This window comes from Cricetulus griseus, chromosome 4 (genome assembly GCF_003668045.3).
Source record: "Cricetulus griseus strain 17A/GY chromosome 4, alternate assembly CriGri-PICRH-1.0, whole genome shotgun sequence".
Lineage (NCBI taxonomy): Eukaryota > Metazoa > Chordata > Mammalia > Rodentia > Cricetidae > Cricetulus > Cricetulus griseus.
In genome coordinates, this window is record NC_048597.1 from 165,189,935 (window position 1) to 165,214,666 (window position 24,732).

The window sequence follows — 24,732 nt, forward strand, 5'->3', positions numbered from 1 at the left end:
GGTCTACAAAAGCTAGTTCCAGGACAGCCTCCAAAGCCACAGAGAAACCCTGTCTCAAAAAACAAACAAAAAAGACATCCAACTCTACCTACTCAAAGAACGACTTAGTGAACAGCAACAGTGCTGAGAGCAATCTGGGAAAATGATACATTCCTTTCCCACATCTTCATAGACACATGATTTAGCCACAGCAGTATCAGCAGTATGCCTGCTGGGACAGCTGGGACAAGAACCAACAGCTCCCCACTCATAACCTAAATGCTGTCCTGTATACAGATTATTAAAAAGGAATAGAAGTATCATATCAATTGATTTTAGCAGTCTGAAGCAGTTGCAAATAAAACAATCAGGCTATAAAGGGCACCCAGAAGGGAAGGTATAGTGCTCGGTTCCCAACCTGAGAAAGAACTGTTACCATATTACCTCTTCTGCCTTCTCATATAGTCGACAACAGCAAGCATTGTTCTTTGTGAATTTTTATCCAAACAGCATCTGAGGAAGTGCTCTGGCTCTAACAAAAACAGAAATAGCTCTTCTTAGTCTCGGACTGATGTAAAAGTACTTTGTGCCCTTCTCTTTCTACACTGTAAGATTCTAATTGGTGGTATACCCAACACAAAAAATGCTTCTTAATAAATTAAAATCAACGTAACTTAGTGGCATTCCTTTTATTTCAAAAGAAGCATATATGCATAATATAAATCAGAATTTATGTTGCCAATTATAATTTGTTTCTGAAACAGTACCTACTTACTGCTTTGAGATGACTGGGATGTTTTATGTGCTGGGTGCTTAGTACATTTACAACCATGAACAAATTAAGACTGTTTCTGCACACAGAATTCATTGACTAGCCTGAAGGCTCTTAACATGGTGAGCCACGTGGAGTGAGAGAAAGGTTATGAATGCTGGAGAAGTTACGTGAGAGTGACCTCACCTGGACTAACAAAAGCTGGAAGAAGAAAGTAACATCGGAAGTCAAAATAATGGTCAGCGGGGGGGAAGAGAAAGGACAGAGTACCAGGGAAATTCAGCATAGTCCAATGGTAAGAGTACTTGGCTAATCTGCATGAAACCCTGAGCTCAATCCCCAGCACTGTATAAACTGGGTGTCAGGGCACGTGTCTCTAATGCCAGTACTAGAGAAGCAAAAGCAGAAAAATTAGCAGTTCAATCTTCCACTGCTACATGAGGACAATATGAGTTACTGTCTCAAAAAAACAAAATAAAACAAAACAAAAAACACACACCAAAAAATGTGTATATGAGGTGGCTAGTAACAAGCTGAATTCAGAAGGTAGTCAGAGATGCTCAGCCTGCTACACCAGAGCTAGAAAGCAGGAAGGATAATGGCAACTGAGGAAACAGAACTGGCAAGACTTGGTATTCAGATGGGTGAGAAAGGTTTTACTGTGGGCAGCAAAGCACCACTTATGCTTGCTTACATAACTGAATCTGAGGTTCGTGTGAGACATTCAAGTAAAGGTGTGAGACTTCCAGACACCAGAAAGACACAGCATTTAAGATTTCTAGGAATCTACATTTACTGTCTTTTTTTTTTTTTTTTTTCCCGAGGCAGGGTTTCTCTGTGGCTTTGGAGGCTGTCCTGGAACTAGCTCTTGTAGACCAGGCTGGTCTTGAACTCACAGAGATCCACCTGCCTCTTCGTCCTAAATACTGGGATTAAAGGCGTGTGCCACCAATGCCCGGCTATTGTCATTTTCAATAATTATATAAGTGAAGTCCAAAATTTCATTTAAGGTAATAAGAAATGTTGACACTCTCTAGAGATAAAACTATACCTATGATCACTTATATTTGTATTTCCCCAATTAAACATAAGTGATATATTTTAGATAGCTAGCAAAGTCTCTGCTAGAATTTTTATTTTAGGGTTTTTTACATTACATTTAATTATTTTTTTAAAACAGACTTAATTATAATAATTATTATGCATGTGGGCACTCAGGCAGGGAGCAAGTATGGAGGTCAGAGTTCAGCTTGTGCAGGTTGGGTCTCTGCTTCTACTATGTGGGTTTCTGAAGACTAAACTCAGATTATCACATTTTGGTGACAAACACCCTTACCCATGAAAACCATCACATCAACCAATAGTTTAGGATTTTTAATTCGGTAATCCCCCAACGTTTCATAGGCATATTCCAGATCATTTTGACAAACAACTTCTAATCTAATAAGGCCACAGGAGAAGCAACCAGGTGTATGTTTATATTTATGTTCTTTCAGATAGAACATAAGTTATTTTTTAAAATTTTTAACTGAAATCATACATATTAATGGGATACTTGATTTTTCAATACAAGTATGCATTTTATAATGTTTTTAATTATATATATTATTATATATATATATATATATATATATATATCCTCAAAAGTTTGTTTATAATAAAAACAATAACTATTTCTTCAAGGTTTTTTAGAAAGATTTTAAAAAATGCGTGTGTAGGTATGTGCACATGAGTGCAAGTGTCCATGGCGGAGAGAAGTGTCAGGTCCCTACTGAACTGGAGTTACAGGTGAGCCACCCAATGCAGTGCTGAGAATCAAACTCGGGTTATGTACTTTCCAACACCCCAAAGCTTGTCTGCTTGTTTTATACACAATATATTATCATAATCAACAGTCACCCCACTTTGCTGTAGAACATCAGATCATCTTACTCCTACATAACTGTAACTTAGTAGCCTTTTGTCAACTCTCCCTAGCCTCTCTAAACTTAAATGAAACATATCACTCAAATACATAAAAACAGCAAAATGAAGTCTAAAGTACACCAAACATTTCAAACATAGCCTGTCATAGTAAAAACAGAGAAACAGGGAAACTGAATACTCACAATTATGCTGAAATGACTATAAACACACTAAGGTGGGGTTATTCATATGGTATTTCTTAAAATGCAGTATGTGAATTTGTGCCTAGTTTTATGCTTATGTATATTAAACACAGTAAATTAATACTATAGAACTGTTTTCTTACCATTTTGAAATTTCAGCTTGAAGAAATGATTCATAATGAACCCTCAATTGTGTTTATATGTGTTACATGTAGTATGTTTACTTAAACTCAAATGTAATTTCTCTTTCTTTGCATATGTGTGGAGGTCAGAGGGTGATACTGAGAATCTTTCTTGATTATTCGTGTGTGTATGTGTGTGTAACAGCAAGGTCTCTCAAAGCCAGAGCTCACTATGCTGGCTAGCTCAGCCATCGAGCTTGCTCTAGGGATCCCTCACCCATAGCCACCTCTGGTCAAGCGAGCCGAGCAGGGGGATATCACATTCACCTGTCTTTTATATGGGTGCTGGGGATCTAAACTCCAGTCTTTGAAAGCACTTTACCTCCTGAGCCACTTCCCTACCCCACTTAGTGTAATTTCTTCTTTTGTTTATAAACAGCATCAGAAACGCTGTTTTGATTTATTTGTTTTTTTTTTTTTTGAAAAGTGTCAAGGAAACGTCATTCAGAAGCAAAATGATAGCACAGATCAGATATACTGCTTAAGAGTATTCCAAGCCCAGAAATACTTATCATAAAAATAAAATTACAAGGATATATCCCAAATGTAAACAAATAGAAATATACAAATTTGTATTTATGTACATATGAATCCAAATGTAAATATCTTAGATTACATGATTGTGGGTAGTTTAATTTTTTTTTGGGGGGGGGACTTATTTTTTAAAAAAACTTGCAGAACTTTTATTGTCTATAAAAATATGCAAGATCTGGTGATAGAAAGTTTTTAAAAAAGCCAGGCGGGGGTGGCTCACACCTTTAATCCCAGCACTTGGGAGGCAGAGACAGGCAGACCTCTGTGAGTTTGAGGCCAGCCTGATCTACAGAGTGAGTTCCAGGACAGCCAGGGCTGCACAGAGAAACCCTGTCTTGGAAAATCAAAACAGAAAAAAAGATAAAAGAGTTGAAAAGCTGTTGGCCAGAGGTCTAAAAATACAAAAACTCTATCATACTTCTGCCATGGTGTCAAACGTGGAAGAGTTTACGTGGTTTTTTGTGTTTTTTTTTTTTTTTTTTTTTTTTTGCCATTTCTAAAGTGGGAGCTCTGTTGTTCACAACCACACTGTAAGCACAATGCCAGATATACAGAATGTACAGTACTGAACCATCTTTCTCTAGAGCTGAGAAGTTAAAATTATAAATATTAACGATTAATCGAAATACCTGAATCTGAATTTGCAGGAGTTGCTGATCGGCTTGCCTGTGAAAAGTGTTTAAAACAGCTAGTGAAAAATCCTCGGACATGTGTAGACAGCAGAGTTCTCCATGATTCATGTGTATTTTGGAGTAGGACATCATGGATCAAATATGGCAGCACAGTCTGACAGAAGTCAGGTTTCACCTAGAACACAGTACACATCCATTCAACTGCTTGTACTAGAGTAACATAATTCACTTAAAATGTTTAGTCCCTGTTACTGACACATGAAAATTTTAAAAATACTACATTGATCTCCCATGAATTCAACACAGTACTAAATAACAAACACCATCACCAAAATTATGTATCAAGTAGTGTTTAGAATAAAAAATAAGTAAAGGAACAGTAACATCAAGCAAGTTATCTCAGGACTTGGGAGATGGTGGCAGCAGGAACAGTAATTCAAAGTCATCACTGGGTTACAAACTGGACCCTATCTCAAAATGAAACAATAACCAACCAACAAAACACCACGACTGACTCCTGTTCCTACCACATTAGAGGTATATACTCACCCAGCGAGCCACAGCCTTTGACCACAAACACTATTAGCTCTTTGAATTGGTTCAAACACTATTTGCTGAAATCGACTATACCAGACCTTCCAATGTAAAACTCTTGACTACTGATGTCTATCTTTCTTCACTCAGAAAGCATGCTGAAGAATGCCGACTGACAGTAAGTATCATTACTAATTTTTCTAGGACGTTGTAGAACTTAACTAGTATATTACCAACTCAAAACTAAAGGCTGACATGTAGTTCTGGCTAACCAAAGATACCTACTTTATTGGATTTATACCAGCTGAATGTGGATTACACTCAGGCAGATGAGACAATCATCACTTAGGATTCTTTTCAAACATGCAAATCACAATCAGATACACAGATGTTAAACTGAATGGAAAAAAAAAGAACAAAAACACAGGCTCTATGTCAGATTAATTAATCCTCTTACCTCACACATTGGCTTTAATAACTGAAGAACTTCACTTTTTATGCCTCCACTGTCCAAAAAGGCACATGTCAGTGCCTTTATCCAAATGTCATGACTTTCACTTTGAGGGACCCACAGATTCACATCATCCAGGCCTTCAAAGGCATCTTCTTTAACAAATCGGGGTACTTCTAAAAACTAGAAGTAGAAATCATTTCCTATGTCAAATAAATATCCATGCAGTTAAATCTGTTTCCAATAAAACTATACCTGGGACCCACCATATGGGTCATGAAGTAAAGGTACTTGCCATCAACCCTCACTGACCTAAGTCTGACTCCAGAACCTACATTGTATAAGGAGAGAACTGACTCTGCAAGTTGTTCTCTTACTTGTATATGAGGGACACGACACAAGTCTATACACATAAACACACAAATGAAAAAAATTTTAATAAAAGAATTATATCTGGATAGAATATTTGCCTTTTAAAAGTTAAACATATTAGACTGGAATGGTGGTTCAGGCCTGTAATCTCAACTATTCAGAAGCTGAAGTAGGAGGATTTTAAGTTCAAAGCCTGCTTGGTATCCTAGTGAAATCCCGTCTCAAAATAAAAGTAAAATAGAGCCGGGGTATAGGTCAGTGGTCAAACTCAAGGCATTAATAAATTCAATCCCTGCTACAAAATTAAATGAGGGGAACACACATGTCCGATAGGGAGAATTTATTTACTTATTTGTTTATTGGTTTTTCGAGACAAGGTTTCTCTGTGTAGCCCTGGCTGTCCTGAAACTCACTCTGTAGACTAGGCTGGCCTTGGACTCACAGAGATCTGTCTGTCTCTGCCTCCTGAGTGCTGGGATAAAAGGCGTGCAAAACCACTGCCTGGCCAAGGGATGGGGAAATTTGAACTTGGGGAGTGAAACTGTAAAAATATTACTGGTGTAGGAAGGGAAAAACCTGAGTTCTACTGTTATTTCTGTCACTCACTGGTAGCATGTAATACAAGTCACAACCTCTGCCTCATCTGGCTCATGTACAAAACTGTTCCCATCTACCACAAAAATTGATTTCAAAAATAAAATGTGATTTTTACATGGTAAAAATACAAAACTTTACACTAGCTATGTTAGTGACTTCATTAACAGTTTTTATTACTACTAATTTTACTAAGAACCAAGCTATGATACATTAAAATTACTACTTTAATGATGGCTATTTCCATTAAACTTAAAACAGGTAAAAACAAATGCATTTTGCTGTCACTTTCTGAAAAGAGGAATGCTAAGAGACAAGCCATACAAAAGTTCTTAACAATACTTTGGGCTGCTTTCAGAGGAATCATGGCATTAACATGCAGGAAAGGTACTTAAAATCCTCTTATACTCTATCCAAATTGTGCTACGAAATATGCTTGCTGGCTGACCATAACACCTAAAATCATCTAGGATTGATGGTGCATGGGATCAAAAGGTCTGCTATACTGGAAAAGAGATTCCCTTAGCCCCAAATCACCACTTCTCTAGGTTATCTATTTCAACTTTTCTATCTTGAATAGTGAAAAATAACAAATCCTCTGAATTCAGTATGTGCAAGTTGAATTTTTCTAGCCAACAGTATATTAGTACATAACTATTCTAAGCTATTTGATTATTCCTGGTCCCAAAAAAATGTAACCACTTTACACATAATAGGTATTCAACAAACATTTGTTAAAGAGACCTTTTTCCTTGATGTTCTAAAAGGTTGTAGATAGGTCAGCATGGGATCCTCAGACATCTTATAAGTCTCCCAGAAACTGTGTCCAGTCTTTGTAGCCAAAATGTTTTTCAAACAGGTAGCAGCAGCTGATCGAATTTTGACACTGAAAAACAGACACAATTTATCAATCTGGAATGCTATGCAAATTCCACTGGAAAATTTAAAATATTAGAAACTTCCTATCTGTAAAATTCTGTAACATTTACTGTGGAATAATTCTTTTGTACACTGTAAATATACATATTGCTCTCATTGTTGATATAAAGCTAATTAGCCAATAGCTGGACAGGAAGAGATTGAGCAAGACGGCCTAAAACAGAGAGAATGCTGGGATGAAAAATGGCTGAGAGACACCAGCCAGCAGACACCAAAGAAGCTGGAGTTGTAGAAAATCAAAAGCCACATGGTAAAGCATAGATAAGGAATATGGGTTAATTTAAAACCTAAGAGTTAGCTAGTAACAAGCCTAAGCTATTGGCCTAGCATTTACAATTAATGTAAATTTCCATGTGATAATTTGGAAGCAGTTCCCAGAACAGAAAATCTCCACCTACAATCACTGAAGAAAACAACCAAAGATTTTAAAAATATTCCCTCAGTAAACATGAGTTACTGGTCACTTCAGCAGCAATCCTCTTCATTCTATACAATAATGACTATGTTACCCTGACAATAAATTTAAAGAATTCTTAAGAGGGGGCTGGAAAGATGGTTCAGTGGTTAAGAGCACTGACTGCTCTCCCAGAGGACCTGGGTTCTATTCCCAGCACCCACATGGCCACTCACAACTGTCCATAACTCTTGCTCTAGGGGATCCAATACCCTCATAAAGACATTCATTCATGCAGGCAAAACACAAAATAAAATAATTTTAAAAATTCTTAAGAGGAACTACTAGGAAATAATGTAGTCTAATAAATATGATTAGTGAAAAATGGCAAAATCCGAATTTACCTAAGGAAACATTGATAGTCTTTTTCTAGTGCCACAAATTATATGTGAGGTGAAACACAATGATATCTTACCCCAAACGATAAAATTATTGCAAATAATTTTGAAGGTATATACTTATTCTGACAAAGCAGTTAGCTGAAAATCATTAGCACTTAAAACCTCTGAGTGAAAAGCAAAATTCCTTCTTTTAAAAGAAAAACACCCCAGGAAATAGAAGGCTACAACAGTCCTGAAAATATGGTAACTAACAAAAAATGTTACCAGGCCCGAGATTGGAATAATGACAAGGCATCAAAGGAAGTTTTAATTCTGTCCAGGTATGTTTTGTTAATTACCCACATCTAATTAGTAAATCCTATTGACTATGTAAAAAAAAAAAAAAAAAAAAAAAAAAAAAAAAAAAAAAACCAACATATCCTGGTTCCATCATTCCCCTCATGTTCATTACTGATCTCCTAATTCATTTTATAATTTTTCTCCTCTGTACCATAGCAATAATTTCATAGCCAAATCCTGTTTCTACTTTTGCCCTTGAGTCACTGTGCTGGTTAGTTTTTCTTTTCTTTTTTTTAACAACTTGATACAAACTTGAGTTATCTGAGATGCCTCCATCAGATTGGCCTACAGAGAAGTCTGGGGGACATTGTCTTAATTAATGATTGATGTGGGAAGACCCAGGCCACTGAAGGTAGTATTACCCCTGGACAGGTGATCCTAATAGATATAACAAAGGTAGCTGATCCAGAGAGTAAGCCAGTATGTAGCATTCATCCGTGAGCTCTGCTCTAGTTCCTGCCTTCTTGAGTTCCCACCCTGACTTCCTGTCACAAGAAGACTGTAAGCTGTAAGATGAAACAAACACTTTCCTCCATCAATTAACTTTTGGCCATGGTATTTATCACAGCAATAGAAGCAAACTAGAATAGTCATCGATTTGTCATATAAAAGCCAGTTATGTATGATGTACTACAATACCACCTTATATAAAAATTTTACTATATATAAATTCATCCTATAACTACATTAAAAAATATAAATAAGAAGATCTTACTCTATCATCCCTGTGTGGAATGCTTTACTCCTGATTATCCCAAGTTAATTTATCATCACTCAGATCTCATGACACTTCCTCAAAGAAGTCTTTTATCAACAGGTTTTGTGGTTATTTCCTTAGTCAAATCACCTTTGTAGGCTGAAACCCTTAAACACCTAATGCTTTTTCCTCTTCAACAGTAAAATAGAAAACAATTCTTGTCTGTTGCCTATTATTTTCATGCTCATGTCACACTAATAGTCTGTACATCATTTTAAAAAGTTGAGATTAGTGTGTATCAAATTATTTTATGAATAAATTTTCTGCATAAAATCACTTCAAAAATAGCTAGATGGAGCCAGGAGGTGATGATAGTGCATGCCTTTAATCCCAGAACTCAGGAGGCAGAGGCAGGAAAATCTCTTAGTTCGAGGCCAGCCTGGTCTACAGAGCAAGTCCCAGGACAGCTAAGGCTACACAGAAAAACACTGTCTCAAAACACAAAAACAAAAGGTCAGGATGGATTAAGTCAGTAGCACATACTGCAATCCTGGCACTTAGGAGGTAAAGGGCAGAAGGAGGAGGATCAGGAGTTCAAGATCACCCTCAACTATATAAAGTAAAAGGCCAGCCTGAACTATATGAGATTCTGTCTCAAAAAAGACAAGAGAGAGGGCCGGGTGGTGGTGGCACACACCTTTAATCCCAGCACTCGGGAGGCAGAGGCAGGGGGATCTCTGTGAGTTCGAGACCAGCCTGGTTGACAAGAGCTAGTTCCAGGACAGCCTCCAAAGCCACAGAAAAACCCTGTCTCGAAAAACCAAAAAAAAAAAAAAAAAAAAAAAAAAAAAAAAAAAAAAAAACCAAGAGAGAGAGAGAGAAATGTATTAATAATGGTAGATAGGAGAAAATGATTAAAAAAGGATATAGCAGAAAATGTTAATGCAAGAATTTTCATAGTAAGTATACAGATATTCACTGTAAAATTCTTTCACCTTTACTGTATATATAAAAAATTTATATAATAAAATGATAGGAAAGAACCCATGCCAGGCAATTTAATACAACAATAACAAAAAATACAGGTCCATTAAATCAGTAATGGAAACATGGTAGGTTATAAGAGATGAGGCAGAAAAAAATAAAGTCAATATACATATATACCTTTAAGAGATGACTGGCTGGAAGAAAACCTTTGAACTAAGTCTCTCACAATGGTAATGATGGGGTGGACAAATAAACCAGTATATCAATGACTAAATACAGAGGGAGCTGAGAATATGGCTCAGTGATACCAAGGATGTTTACAGTCCTCGATTTAGTCCCCAGCATTGCAACCAATTTAATAATAATAGTAACAACAACAATAAATAAGAAGTTAATAATGAAAAGAAAGTAATCTCACAACCAACAAGCTAAAACACTGTACCTTAAAATTTTTTTTGAACAAAAATGAAATAGTAATAGAAAATTCTATTAGTTTAAATCTGAAGTTATAAAGCTTTTGCTCCATGGATTATTCTAAAAGAATTAAAATAAAGAATAGCTTGGAGGAACACAGCACTTTGGTTTTAAAAATTAATTAAAATATCGTTCTTTACATTCCTGTATTTAAGGTTCATAAGGGTGAAGGTACATGACACAGCATGCTTGTGGAGGTCAGAAGGCAACTTTAAGGAAAAGACTCTCTCTTTTTACCATGAGTTTTGGGGATCAAACTCAGGTTGTCAAGTTTGATGGTAGGTGCCTTTTATCTGCTGAGCCATCCCACTAGTATACATTCCTGTATTTTAATTGTCTGTGTGGAAACACCTGGCAGTTTACTTATTCATCCTTTGTCTAACTTAGTCTGACTACTATTTAAAACAGACCTTACTCTTCATCACCATCAAGTGTCAGGAACAAAGGGTATTTGATCACACAAATTAATAAAGGAATTTCATAAAAATATACAAGATTTTTTTAAATGTAAGAATTTGAAAGCTAAGACTAAAGAAATGTCTCAGTGATTAAGAGCACTCGTTGCTCCTGCAGAGGACCTGGATTAGATTCCCAGCATCCACATGGTGTTTCACTATCATCCAACTCCAGTTCCAGGGTATCCAATACCCTCTTCTGAGCTCCGTGGGCACCAGGCACGCACGTGGTACACATACATACATGCAGGCCAAACATTCATGCACATAAAAGAAATCTAAAAACGTAAAAAGGAAGGAAAAGAATGAACTTGCAAGACAAAGTGTTAAGTGAAGTAATTGGATGAAAGGAGTCTTCAGCACTCACCTGTTTTCTACCAGTGTATTGTTCAGGGTGGTCAGCATTATCAAGGTCCACTGAAGTTCTTTATCTTCAGGTAACCCATGAGCTTCCGTATAAGATGTATCTTTCTTATGCTGTACAGCTATAGTAGAGAAATCCAGAGGACCTATTTCTCCCAAACACCTTCCAACAGCCTCTACATACAGAAACTTAATTTTAGTACAGCCATAAATAGGAGAGTATAAAACATTTCCAAATTAAAAAGTATTAACACCATTTTGTCATGCTTCAGATATTTCAGTGTTTTCCAACACTGGGAGTAAAGAAAGCTAAGAACACATCAATGCTGTAATATATGTTTTCCCAGAGATAAAAGAAAATAAGTTAACAGTTATAGTAACAGAATATTAAAAGCACAAGTATTAACAGCACATGTCTGGCACTGTATAAAATATCAACTTTAAAACCTTTAGAAAGAAAGAAAGAAAGAAAGAAAGAAAGAAAGAAAGAAAGAAAGAAAGAAAGAAAGAAAGGCAGGCAGGCAGGCAGGCAGGCAGGCAGGCAGGCAGGCAGGCAGGCAGGCAGGCAGGCAGGCAGGCAGGCAGGCAGGAAAATCCAGGGTGTCACACATATATCACTCATAAATCTTACACATATAATTCAGTGAAAAATTTCAAACACACATGTTATCTATAAACATAGGCAACTTTGCTTCCTTTCCACTTTGCACAGTATCCAATTTTTTCCTTGCTTGAGTCTCTGGCTAGAACTTCAATATAGTGCTGAATATGAGCAGTAAAGAGGAGTGACTTTTCTTATTCCTGATATTAATGGAAAGATTTCATTCTATTACCATGACGTGTGGCATGTATTACAGGTAAAAAACAGGATCATCCTGAGTTACACAAGAAAGCTGCTTTGGGCTCCTGGAGCAAATCAGCTTTGTGCCCAGAAGCTGGACAATGAACAAAGATGTTAATTCTGAGGGCAGGGGAGATTTGAGGGTTCTGGTAAGGTTCAATTTCTGGATCTGGGTGGTAGATGCACAGGTATTCTGTGATTGTGTACAAATACTTTAAACAAGGTACATGTGGTCTGTATTCAAGTCTATCTGTAAAATATACTCAATAAAAACCAAACTAAAGTTAACTATGCTAGACAGTAGGCTCCACTGGGAACTGAGATGGACACTGGTAAATGCACCAATAGCTCTTACTCTTCCCATTTTCAGTAAGGCACCGCCGCCATGCCAACTTACAGCTAACGCTAATCATGTGACTTTCTATTCTAAGACCACCAAATCTAAATACCTATACTCAACAACAGATTTAAATGCTATTTCAAAAAAAATCTGAGTTTAACCATCCTTCAGAGTCTTTGTTCCTATTTGTTGTATACAAAATAAACACTAAATACCAGTAAGCCCGACTTATAAAATATTTCAGAAGTTAATTTGCAACTTAACTAAGCAGAGATTAATGATACTCCTGCATCTTTATAAGACATTTTAAGATTAACATCTATACACTATTAATTATTATTAATTATTATTGCTAACTTTATAAGCAAATTTAAGGAATATGAAAGGCAGGTATCTGGGGTTACCTGAATTAAACAGAAACATAACTTAGCAAACCACCCTTATTTCTTCCATATCAAATGACAACCTTATACTTATTCTGATCATACTAAAGACCATTCACCTAATCATTACCTAAAACTTCTCTTTCACCAGTCTGGTTCACTGCCATCTTGGATAACTGCAATAAGCTGACAACCAGCTTCACCACAATACCATCCTGTGGGTTATCTAGAAACAGTTTAGAGAAAAGTGCTTCAATTATCATAAGGACAACATAAATTTATTTCATAACACCACCTTCCCCAAACTAGGACATTTTAAAGAGTTTTAAATCATGAATGGATTTTTAAAAATACATAGAATTCTGAAATATGGCCACATGGTAATGATTACCAAATTTACCAAGCAGATAACAGACATGTCTTGAACAAGCTGAACAGCAAAGTCAATACCTTATCAAAATCACAAATGACTAGAAACATAAGAATCATTAAACACAAAAGCTAGAAGAGACCTTGTTAGTCTGTAACTACACAATATTCAGAATTTAGACATACACCATACAGCGGCCTCTCTGCAATGATGGGAATATAAATGACAATGGTGGCAATTTGACCAAGAAGAATATACAAAAGAATATCTGAGAAAGAAACAGGAAGAAAAAAATTTATAATGTCAAAATTAATACCCAGAGGCAGTTGTGGAGAGGGCTCATCTGTTATGAGCAACTGCTGCTCTTCAAGAGGATGGGGGTTCAGTTCTCAGCACCCACATAGCAGCTCACAACCATCTGTTAACTCAAGTTTCAGGAGAATCTAAAGCCTTCTTCTGGCCTCCACAGGCACTGCAGTCATGTGGTACACATACATAAGCATGCAAAATGCCCATTCAAAAAAAGATAAATGTACCCTGAGATGCTCTCATAAGAGCAAGCATCTGATCTTTATGTTGTTCCAGTTGTCTTCGAAGATCCTTCAGTCCTTCAAGCCTGGTCAGTGGAAGTGGATTGTAAGCACTTACTGAAAGAAAATGGTTAATTTCCTAAAAGACAAAATCAACTTAGTATTAGTTGAGGATGTATTGACTAACTGCGAAAAATAAAACAATAAAAGAAAAAATAATAAGCAGAATCTATAGATGCTGACACATAAAACAAACATGGAAGAACTACGTTCCTTCTTCCACTTTAGTTCTGACAATGTTTTAAGGGTTTAAATTCTAAAAGAGTCTCTTATCTACATTAGATGTCAACACAATAGACTTCAAGACTACAACAGCAAGCTGAATTGGAAAGAAACATTTCAATATTTTTATTTAGTAATACAACTTGAATTTTATATCTTAATGTATTAAATGTTTCCAGATTGATAGTCAAATAGAATGATTTTCAGATTATAATATTTAAAAGAATATAGGTATGACAAGTTTATAAAAGATTAACATGATAAATATCATCACTAATATAAATATTACTGACTCTCAAAGAAACAGATGGCAATTTTGAGATATTAATGAACCATAGAACCCTATTTGTGTAAAATTTAGCAAGATTTTATACTATTCTTTGAATATTCAAATTCATCTTTGTCAGGAAGTTTTGATATTTATGCTTTAAATTCAATGCATGAAGATGCATAATGATCTGCTTTGAGGGGCTGAAGAGAAGGCCTGGTGGTTAAAAGAGCTGGCTGCTCTTGCAGGGGACCTGTGTTCAGTTCCCAGAACCCATGTTAGGTGGCTCAGAAAGATCTATAACTTCAGCTACAAGGGAATCTGAAACCTTCATTTGGCTTCCTTGAACACATGCACATATAAAGCATATATACACAGACACATAAATTTGGATTATATATGTATATTTTAAAAGATCTGGATTTTATTTAAGAAGGTAAATCTCAGGCATTATTTTTATTACAACAGAAAGTATTCTGTCTTTATCAGTCACACATTAAAGGTTTAAAAAAATACTACTGCCTATATTCTGTAATACAAAATTGTAAATAAAACTTTTATTACCTCTAAAAGTGAAAATGGTCCTCCACTATATTTGATTTTCTGTTGAGTAAGCCGCAAATTCTTAAAAACAGCATGGTCAGGAAAAGGATCCAAAAGTTTAATCATGACAAAGAGATTTTCATTGTCCTTATTCTCTATTACCAAGTATTTCAACAGGTCCAATACCTAAATAATTACCAAAGGAGAGGGATGGGAAAGTCTTAATTATATTCAGAGAGTCAAATCCCACTATAACTGATAAACAAACCTCTGCTAATGCAGAAATGGTCTAATGGTATGTGTGGTACCCAGCTATCAGTACACACATATGGGTATGTATGGCTTCAAAAAACTAAAGTATATACAGTGCCACACAAAGTGGACATAACAAATACAGTGTTTAATGAAGCACTTTGTATGGGATCTCACGTAACAGTGAGAACTGCCAGCTCTACTTTGAACTACTAGTAATAGGTAAAACTATCAGATTTATTTGATCAAAACTGCCAATGGCTAGGTAACTGATTTCAAAGACATTCACTAATAATGTCTTCCCCATTGCTTATTAAAAACATTCCCATAAAAACTACTAATTACACCAGGTAAACTTAAAGCATTCAATTCCCAAAAGTATCATTTATCTCAAATAAATCTCAACTGGTAAATTACCTGTTCTTGAACCTCCTGATAATCCACAAGCGGTATAAGTGTGCCAACAATAACATGAAGATGGTTTTCTAGAGCATCCTTACAGTGAGTTACAGCTGTATGGCATACTCGACTTAACAGATCACAACAAAGGGAAAAGCTCCGCAATGATACATCTGTGAAATGAGAAGGCCTAATAGAAAAACAAAATAAAAAATAACAAGGTCTAAGAAACTACTTTGAAGTAATATACAAGTCATTTTATTCAACATCTCTAATTCTAATGCTTTATATAATACATCAATGGTTACAATCCAAAAGAGAAAAAGGATGTCAGAAAGATACAGAACATGCAATCCTAAATTCCAGTTTTCTGATAGAATTACTGAAAAACAAAAAACTGTCACAATCATTCAACTAAGAGACCCAAGAATTACTGCAAGCCAGCAAGCACTGAAGGACAGTACCAACAGTCATTTTTGTAAACAAAAGTCTTATTCTTTCTCTCATGCTTTCCCCATCCCCAGTACTTCTGCTAGTGCTGCTCCCGATAGTCAAGCAACCTCTGAAAGGTACTATTCAAAAGAAAGCAAAGAAAGCCAGGCCTCATTGAATACACACAGCAAGAAAACCACTGACAACACAGCTACTTGATAACAGCTGGTGTTCAGTAAAAAAATAAAAATTAGACAAGAAAGGAGGGAGGGAGGAAGGAAAGGAAGGAAGAAAGAAAAAGAGAAGAAAATGAATAAAAGTCAACCAACATTGGGGTGATGGCTCAGTGGGTAAAAGTGCTTACTCTGAAAGCACAAGGACCTGAGTTCTAATTCTGAGCACCTATATAAAGAGTCAGGCATGGTTGTTCATGTCCACACCACAGGACTGGTGGGTCAGGAGCTTGCAGGCCAGTCAGACTCGCTGAAATGGCCAGGTTCTCCTTAGTGAGAGACGCTGTCTTAAGGAAATAGGTTAAAGGAGACAGAGGAAGACAGAGTATGTTTCACTCTAGCCTCCATGTGCATACCCAGATACTCAACATGCATGGATAAACATTCCAAGTCAGACCTTAGGGAAAATCAGATTTCAACACTTAACCTCATTATGTACTGAAGAGGTCAGATTTTATCAATAAAATTGCAAACCATATAAAGAAATAAAGCATGGAGTATTCAGAGGAAGAAAACAGAAACATTTCCTGAAAAACTTTAGACACTAGAGTTAGTAAAGGAAGAATTCAAAATAATTTTAAAATCTAATTAGAAGTTAAGGATAGAATGAGGACTACCAAAGAACAGAGAGTGGGGATACAGAAGGATGGGAAAGAGGATCTGTGCGCTCTAAGTTACAGTTGGGAAACTAGACATTCCAATGTGCTACAGAAGAGGACAATGGCAGAGAATAATAGGTCAAAAAGCTACAAGAAAGGATTTTGAAGGCTTTCACCATAACAAAATGATGAATGATTTTAAATTTCCATTGTTTAAAGACATACAAAATGACAAACCTCTGGAGCTAAAAAAAAAAAAAAAAAAAAAAGACAGCCAAATAAGTCTATTCAGAGACTACATGCCTATGTTCTTGTTCTTTGGAAGGCCAAGGCAAGAAGAATTCCTGAACCTGGGTATTTCAAGGCAACACAGCTAGACCCTACTTTAAAACAATAATAATCAATAATAAGGAAAGAAAAACTTACTTCAATAGCAAACTTGAACAAGTCAATAACAAGTAATGAGACTAAATAAAAAGTCATCCAACAACAACAAAGCCCAGGACCACATGACTTCACTAAACCAATATTGTTTATTCTCAAAATTACAGAGAGAATTTCTGCCAATACATTCCACTAGACCAGAATTAGCCTGATACCCAAACCAGACAAGTACATAACAACAAAAAACTACAGGCCAATATTCCTGATAAGCAAAGATACTAAAGTCCTCCACAAAGTTCTAGCAAATCAAATTCAACATCACTGCAAAGATTACACATAACCAGGTGGGGTTCATCCCAGAGATGCCAGGATGGTTCAACATATGCAAATCAATAAAAGTGCTAAAACATACATCAAGAGAATTAAGGGTAAAATCTATGGTGATCTCAACAACCAAAAAAGGAATTTGAATAAATTTAACATCTCTCGGGGGAGGGGGCCTTATGCTACACAGAAGCTCACAGTTAACACAGTAAACAGAGAAAAGCTGAACAGTTTTTCTAACATTTTGAAAAAGATAAGAACTACTTTTTCACCACTTCTATTTCAAGGCAATAATGGAGCACACAGGAAAGAAAAATAAATTAAGTGTGTCCAAACAAACAGAGAAAGTCCAATCACCACTATCTGCAGGTAAACTTAACACCTCCACAAAAAAACAAATAAGAAAAAAGCCCTAATAAAACTAATAAATGTATCCAGTAAAAGTTCTAGTTATAAAATCAACATAAAAGAATCAGGATTGCTGGGTGGTGGTGCACGGCTTTAATCCCAGCACTTGGGACTGCAGAGGCAGTCAGATCTCTGCGAGTTCAACACTAGCCTGATCTACAAAGTGAGTTCCAGGACAGGCTCCAAAGCTACACAGAGAAACCCTGTCTTGAAAAAAAAAAAAAAAAAAAAAAAAAAAAAAAAAAAAGAAAAAGATTCAGGATTTCTTCATACTGAAAATAACAAAATAGAAAAAGGGGGGAGGGGAAATCTCATTTATAATAGCTACAAATTACTTTAACCCAAACAGAAACAATCTCTACAAAACAAAAACAAGAAACTTATAAAGTATTAATGAAAGAAAATAAAAAAGGAAGAAATACTTTAATCATTGAATTATTATTAAAAGGCTCACTCCACCCAAAGCAACCTATGTAATATAATCCCTAAAGATACCGATGATTCCATAGAGAACTAAAAATAAATAAAAACTGTAAGATTCAAATAGACATATACATAAAAACTCAAACTGCCAAAGCAATTCTGAGTATAAAGAACAAAGCAAGAGTATAATACTTAATACTACTTTTAATAACAAAGACACAGTAACCAAAATAGAATGAGATTACCATGAAAACATGCTTACACACATAAAAGACTAGCACACACAAAATATTGCTAATGCATCAGTCCAATATATTATTTACCTTTTGTTGATATAGTGTATCAAAGTATAAATAACATCTCGAAGAACAAAAGCCCAAGCTCCTCCCAAGCCACTTTTCATATCTTTCAGTAATAAACTAACAAACAGGTGATATATTTTAAGAATTCTGTGCTTTTTATAGACATTATTTGTCTCAGCTGCTTGTTCACAAATGGCCAGAAGAATTTTCTGATAGGAATCCTACAAAATAGATAACACATTTAGAGAAATATTTTAAAATCAAATATATTCAGCTATAACCAATATAGTTTATACTTTACTAAATGATCATTTAGATATGGGCCTGATATCACATGAAAAATATTATACTAAATATATTAAACCTTTTAAATTAGTCAACTAAATTTTCATACCCCCACAAGATATGCTTTGATTTTCTAGATGAAGTGGACTTTTCTTATCAATTACTATGGTAATAATGTAATAGGTACTTACAGGGATTTTAGAAAGAATTTCTAAAATGCTTTTGAACTTGGTTTTATGACAGTTACTGATATAGGCAAATGTTGCTTTAATAACATGGGATGGAAAATATGGTGGATTAGGAGCAGGATCCAAATCCCTAAAGAAGAAAAAAAAATAATAATTTTCAAAACGAAATTAAACAAGTGAACTTCCAAAATGGAGATTTAAAATTAACTCCCAGGTTACAAAAGTGACTTTCTATTAAAAAACTATTTTTTTAAATCACAAAAAATACAACAAACATAGTTCACATACATGAATTAGGTAGGCATTTATCCCTCTTATGTCCATAATGTCAGATGGGTTTGTTTAAAATAATTGATTTATTTAACTTTTTATGAAGTCAATGGCAGCCCCAGAGTTGGGACTTAGTAAAACTTCCCTTCAGGTTTGATTTACAACTCTGTACTAACTGCAAGACCAATAGTAAGTATCTTAAGCCAGGTAATGCATTAGAGTATTAAATTATATTTACAATTAAAAACTCTAAGTACTTTCTCAGCATTACTACTAATTAATATGCTTAGCACAGTCAGCATTTTTAAAAATTGAGTATTTTCAGCAGGGCACGATAGCACATGCCTTTAATCCCAGCACTGGGGAGGCAGAAGCAGGCAGATCTCTGAGCTTGAAGCCAGCCTGTTGTACAAAGTGAGTTTTGGGAGAGTCATCACTGCATAGTGAAATGCTGCCACATAAAAACTAACAAAAATATTTTGGGGACTGGAGTCATTGCTCAGCAGTTAAGAGCACTGACTGCTTTTCTAGACAACCAAGGTTTAATTCATAGCACCCACATAGTGGCTAACAACGCCAACTGCAAGGGGTGTGAGTTGGAGGAGGGGCTCTAATGCCCTCTTGAGGCCTCTATGGGTACTGCATGCACATGATGCATAGATACACATGCAGGCAAAACACCTATACACAAAAGAATAAAATATTTTTTAATCTTTTTTTAAAATGAGAATTTTCAAGTAACTTACAATCAAGCCCCCAAAAATCACTATAATATTCATATATAACCAACTGATTTCACATCTAAGCTAAGGAGCACCACAAAGGAAGGAGGCAGAGAAAGGCAAGACATGGATAAGAGAACCAGTAATAAAACACAAAAAGAAAAACAATCTCAAACGGCATTAGGTAGCTCAATATTGATACCAAAGGAAGAGTAAAAATAAACAGACTACTGCGTCCCCCCAAAAGTCAGCTAGAAAGAGCAAGCAGAGTAGGAAAGTTGCAGTGAAGGAGATTCATAATTAAGGTAACTCAGCTATAGCTAGTTCTCTATGAAATGGGCATACCCTGAAAAGTCACTGAGGTCAGTGCTTTGACTGGCATCAGAATCAGCTGTTTCATGTAATGTCATCAATAACTCCACCACAATCTCTGGTAAATTACTAATGAATACTTGATCAATCTACAAGGATACAAAATTAAAATATATTAAACATTGTTATAGTTGTGATTTTTTACAACAGCAAATGGTATGTATTAATTCCTTACTATGTCATAACTATATATTAAAAAAAAAAGATAACTAAGCCCAACTTCCACAAAGAAAACCTTTACATTTACTTCTACATAGCCACCTTTCTCTGACAGAATCATTTTAGCAGACTTTGGATTTGTCATTAAACTTCTCAAATTGGAAGTTCTCCAACTAGCAAAGTTCCATAATCTTCACTGTTCCTCAATTTGATTTTATTTTTCATTCATTTGCTAACTCTTCAACAATCTTAGCTATTTTATTTTATTTTGGTTTTTCGAGACAGGGTTTCTCTGTGTAGCTTTGGAGCCTATCCTGGCACTGCTCTGGAGACCAAGCTGGCCTCGAACTCACAGAGATCCACCTGTCTCTGCCTCCTGAGTGCTAGAATTAAAGGTGTACACCACCAACGCCTGGCAACAGGCTTTGTAACTGGCAATAAGCCCCTTAGTTGCCCTGTACTCTTCTCCCAGTATCATGTAATAATCCCAAAATCTGAAGCCAGCATCACCTTTCACCAATAGTCACTAAAATGATGATTGTCTAAGAGGTAGATTTCTCACCTCTGCTTCTGCTACAGGTAACCTCAAAAGGGCAGAAATTCTCTAGTATTGCTAGCAAGCATCCAGGATCCCCTGCTCTGGGGTTACATGTTCAGCTTTTATGTGGACATAGGGATATGAACTCAGGTAGTCATATTTACCCAGCAAACACTTTACCAAGCAATCTCCCCTACCCTGACAACCTTAAACTTTAAAGCTTACATCTTTTATCAGTAAGGGGATAATGGTAGACAAAAATTGAAGACATACCTGTTTTCCTAGTAAGTCTTCGCCTTTAAGTGTATCATAGACCATGGTAGCAATCTCTCTCTTCTGTGTTATGCTGCTGTCTCCTGTGCCCTCATAGGCGAAGTAAGGAAGAATATGCACAAGAATCTTTGGAAAGCAGTCTATCAACAGACTTTTCCAACACTTTTGAATCTGATTAGCAATGGACTTCACCTCATCAAATTGACTTCTAATCACCAAATGTGGAATCAAAACCTTGTAACAAGACCTGAAAATGTGGAAGTTTAAAATTTAGGTAATAAAAATTTTCAAAGTAAAATTTTACCTTAAAATAACAAAATGCTTTAACAGTGTTTTAAAGCAACACTTGCAATCTTTAAATATTCTTTATACATTTTTAATTATCTATTTATTTAAAATTTTATGTATGCAGGTGTTTTGCTTGCGTATATGTTTATGTACTGCTTGCATGCCTGGTGCCCATAGAGGCTAGAAAAGAACATTGGATCCCTTGGACCAAAGAGGGCATTGGATCCTTTGGAAAAGAAGTTACTGGTCTTTGTGAGCTACCATGTGGTGCCGGGAATTGAATGTGGGTCCTCTAGAGGAGAAGTCATTGCTCTTAACTGATGAGCTATAGCTCCAGCCCTTAGATCCTTAAGTACTCTTATTTTCATGTTATAAATGGAGAAATTAAAGTTAAGGAAAATATAAATAACACTTAAAGTTCAACTTAATCCTCCCTCCCCTTTATATGAAACAGTCTCATTCTGTATGGACTATACTTGTATAGACCACACTGACCTCAAATTGTGGTAATCTTCTTGCCTCCACCTCTCAAGTTCAGGAACTACAGGCATGTGGTATGCACCACCATGCCCAGTTAAGGAATTTTAGTTTTTTACACATAATCAACTTAATGCAATATTAGGAGACCAAAGGTAAAGCAATTTGTAACTTCAAAGAATATAAAAGTTATTGCAAAAAAAGAATTGATGATAGAGACCATCAAATGGATATAGGGTCTTCTGTAGTACAGTCTGGCATTGAGCTCCCTATGAAGATGAAAATGACCTTGAACTACTGAGCATCCCTCATCTATCTCCCTTCGGAGTCCTGGGATTATAACTAGGAGCCACTATGTCTGGTTTACGTAGTCAGTGCTGAATCCACGACTTTGAGCATATTAGGCATGCACTGTAACAACTGAGCTACACCCTAGTATTCTGGATAAGCTTTGAAAACTCATAGAAATAATGATTAAATAATCTGCTATCAAGCAAAGGGAGACAAAGTCAACCAGGAAATAATTTCCCTCTAGTAATATATCTTTGATTATTTTCCAAAGGAAGATATTTGTGTGTAAATCAAGATGCATAAGGTATTACCACAGTTTACTCAAAGATGCTCAACTGATTACTAACAGCTAAAATGCATCCTTTGATACATTCTCAGTATGTCTTTATTTAAACAAGCAAACAACAACAACAACAACAACAACAAAAAAAAAAAACAGGCAACTTCCTACCTGTGGCTATTGATGTGAGAGGTGGGAAGAGGGTTGTCAAACTCTACTGCACACAACATATACAAACCTACCTATAGAAATCCTCAATACTTGTGTAGTTTAATAAAATAAAAGGAAAGGAAGATAAGTTGTATCCAGTATCTTGAAGGTTCAGCCACTCCAAAACCAGGTAATCTAGATGAGAAGCCATGAAGTCTTCTAAACATCTACTCCCAAAAGATTCAGAGACTTTCTCTAAAACCTGCACAAAAGGAAAATGTGATGCTAAGAAAATGGGAACAACCATCATTCCAGCTTGTAGGTATTTAAACTAGGACTGTATCAGTCACCTGACATTTTTCTACCTGACTTCTTCATCAATGACACAGGTGTGGTAATAAATGAGAAATGGAAAATGTACTATACATTTGCTAGCATAGCACCCAGCACACTGAAAACCCATAATAAACATTTAAAAATAATAGCATAATTTTATATAGCTGACTATATCTCCAAGGAAAGTTTTAGGAAAAATTAAATATTTTCTGCCTCACATCCAAATTTTCAAAAATCCAAAAACATTCTACTCATTTTAATAACAGTAAGAAAAAGGTTAACTCATTTAAGACCAGTTCCCTACAGAGCGCCCTACAAGAAAGCTCCAGGGAACCCATGCTGGTCCAAAGTTAACTGTCAGCCCATATTCACCACATTAAAATCTGCAACAAGAACTTTTAGAGGTTCCCATATAATGAACTTGGAGTGGAAAACAGGGAGGGCTGCCATGTGCTACAAAAATGGGGTGATTTGGTTGCAATGATTGAGCCCAGGCCTCTTTTCTAAATGTAACCTACAGCCACATTATCCTCAACTTTGTTTTCTGGCCTTGTCAAATCCCAACGTGTGGCACGCTCCACAATCTATGAGGCAAAAGCAACCAAATCTATCCAATGTTTCCATCAACAAACAATGTTCTAGAGGATCTGGTCTGTGTGGAGACAGATCACTCACTTTTGCTAGTTCTCAATGAGTGATTTATAAAACTACGTAGTCATGCTGAATACAAATATAGCACTTAAAGAATTATTAAGTATGGCTGTGGAAAAGACAATAGTTCAGCGGTAGAGTGTTTGCTTATTAAGGACAAGGCTCTGGGTCCAAGCCCCAGCAGGGTAAAACACATGCACATGCACAAACTCATGCAAACTTGTTTCTAATAATCCCTGAAAAAGAAGCTGTTTCTAAGCATCAAATGCCACATACAAATAATGTGAACATATTCATCATACCTTTTTGACAAGATGAGGTTCTAATCCATTTTCCTTCACAGATTTGCATAAGGCAAACAGAGCCTGTTTTTCACAGACAGGGCTACAGTGCAAGATCACAGCTATCACCATCAGTAAAACAGATTTTCTATTATGAATCTCATCCAGAAGATCAGGGTTCTGAGTATCACACGACTTCAAAAAAATTTTAAGAATAATGACATAAATATATTAAATTGATAATGCAAGCAACCTGAAAAGTTTTAAATCTTATAGTAATGAGCTAAGAGGAAAGAACTGAGAAACAAGCGTTTCTATAGTTAGTTAAGAAAAGGTGCCATTTCCTAAGATCTAAGGGGAACAATTACCAAAGAAGAAACATTTTCACAAGGTATTAAGTTGTTTAAAGAACAAACAGCAAAAGGAGAATGAGAAGTAATAAGAGTTTCTTCCACTACAAGGTGCTACTCCTAAGATTGTTATTAAGACATCTTTAAAGTATTTTCTTCTTTAAAAATTACTGAAATCTATATTAGAAAAAGAAACAAGAAAGTCTTGCAAATAGAATAACATGCTTTGAGCTTAATAATCAATTACTTTTTAAAAATCCCCAATAGGTACCCATCTGCATTTTTAAAATTTATTTTTATT

At 35.7% G+C, this 24,732-nt stretch overlaps 1 protein-coding gene across 7 annotated transcripts in view; it reads right to left on the bottom strand.

Moving 5' to 3' along the window:
* The window catches only part of LOC100754226 (serine-protein kinase ATM), a 107,422-nt gene that overhangs the window by 41,730 nt on the left and 40,960 nt on the right, over positions 1–24,732 (bottom strand). For 5 of the 7 annotated variants that reach the window (XM_027415088.2, XM_027415090.2, XM_035443696.1 and 2 more), the window contains 15 exons: positions 24,103–24,276; positions 22,906–23,075; positions 21,328–21,574; positions 20,331–20,446; positions 18,997–19,123; positions 18,542–18,741; positions 15,434–15,605; positions 14,786–14,950; positions 13,678–13,810; positions 12,902–12,997; positions 11,212–11,383; positions 6,903–7,044; positions 5,199–5,375; positions 4,205–4,382; positions 424–511 (listed from right to left, as the gene is read on the bottom strand). In XM_027415088.2, the coding sequence (XP_027270889.1) occupies positions 424–511; positions 4,205–4,382; positions 5,199–5,375; positions 6,903–7,044; positions 11,212–11,383; positions 12,902–12,997; positions 13,678–13,810; positions 14,786–14,950; positions 15,434–15,605; positions 18,542–18,741; positions 18,997–19,123; positions 20,331–20,446; positions 21,328–21,574; positions 22,906–23,075; positions 24,103–24,276 (2,357 nt within the window). The remainder of the gene's footprint in view (positions 1–423; positions 512–4,204; positions 4,383–5,198; positions 5,376–6,902; positions 7,045–11,211; positions 11,384–12,901; positions 12,998–13,677; positions 13,811–14,785; positions 14,951–15,433; positions 15,606–18,541; positions 18,742–18,996; positions 19,124–20,330; positions 20,447–21,327; positions 21,575–22,905; positions 23,076–24,102; positions 24,277–24,732) is intronic. The other 2 variants (XR_004769615.1, XR_004769616.1) reach the window with 1 other exon arrangement.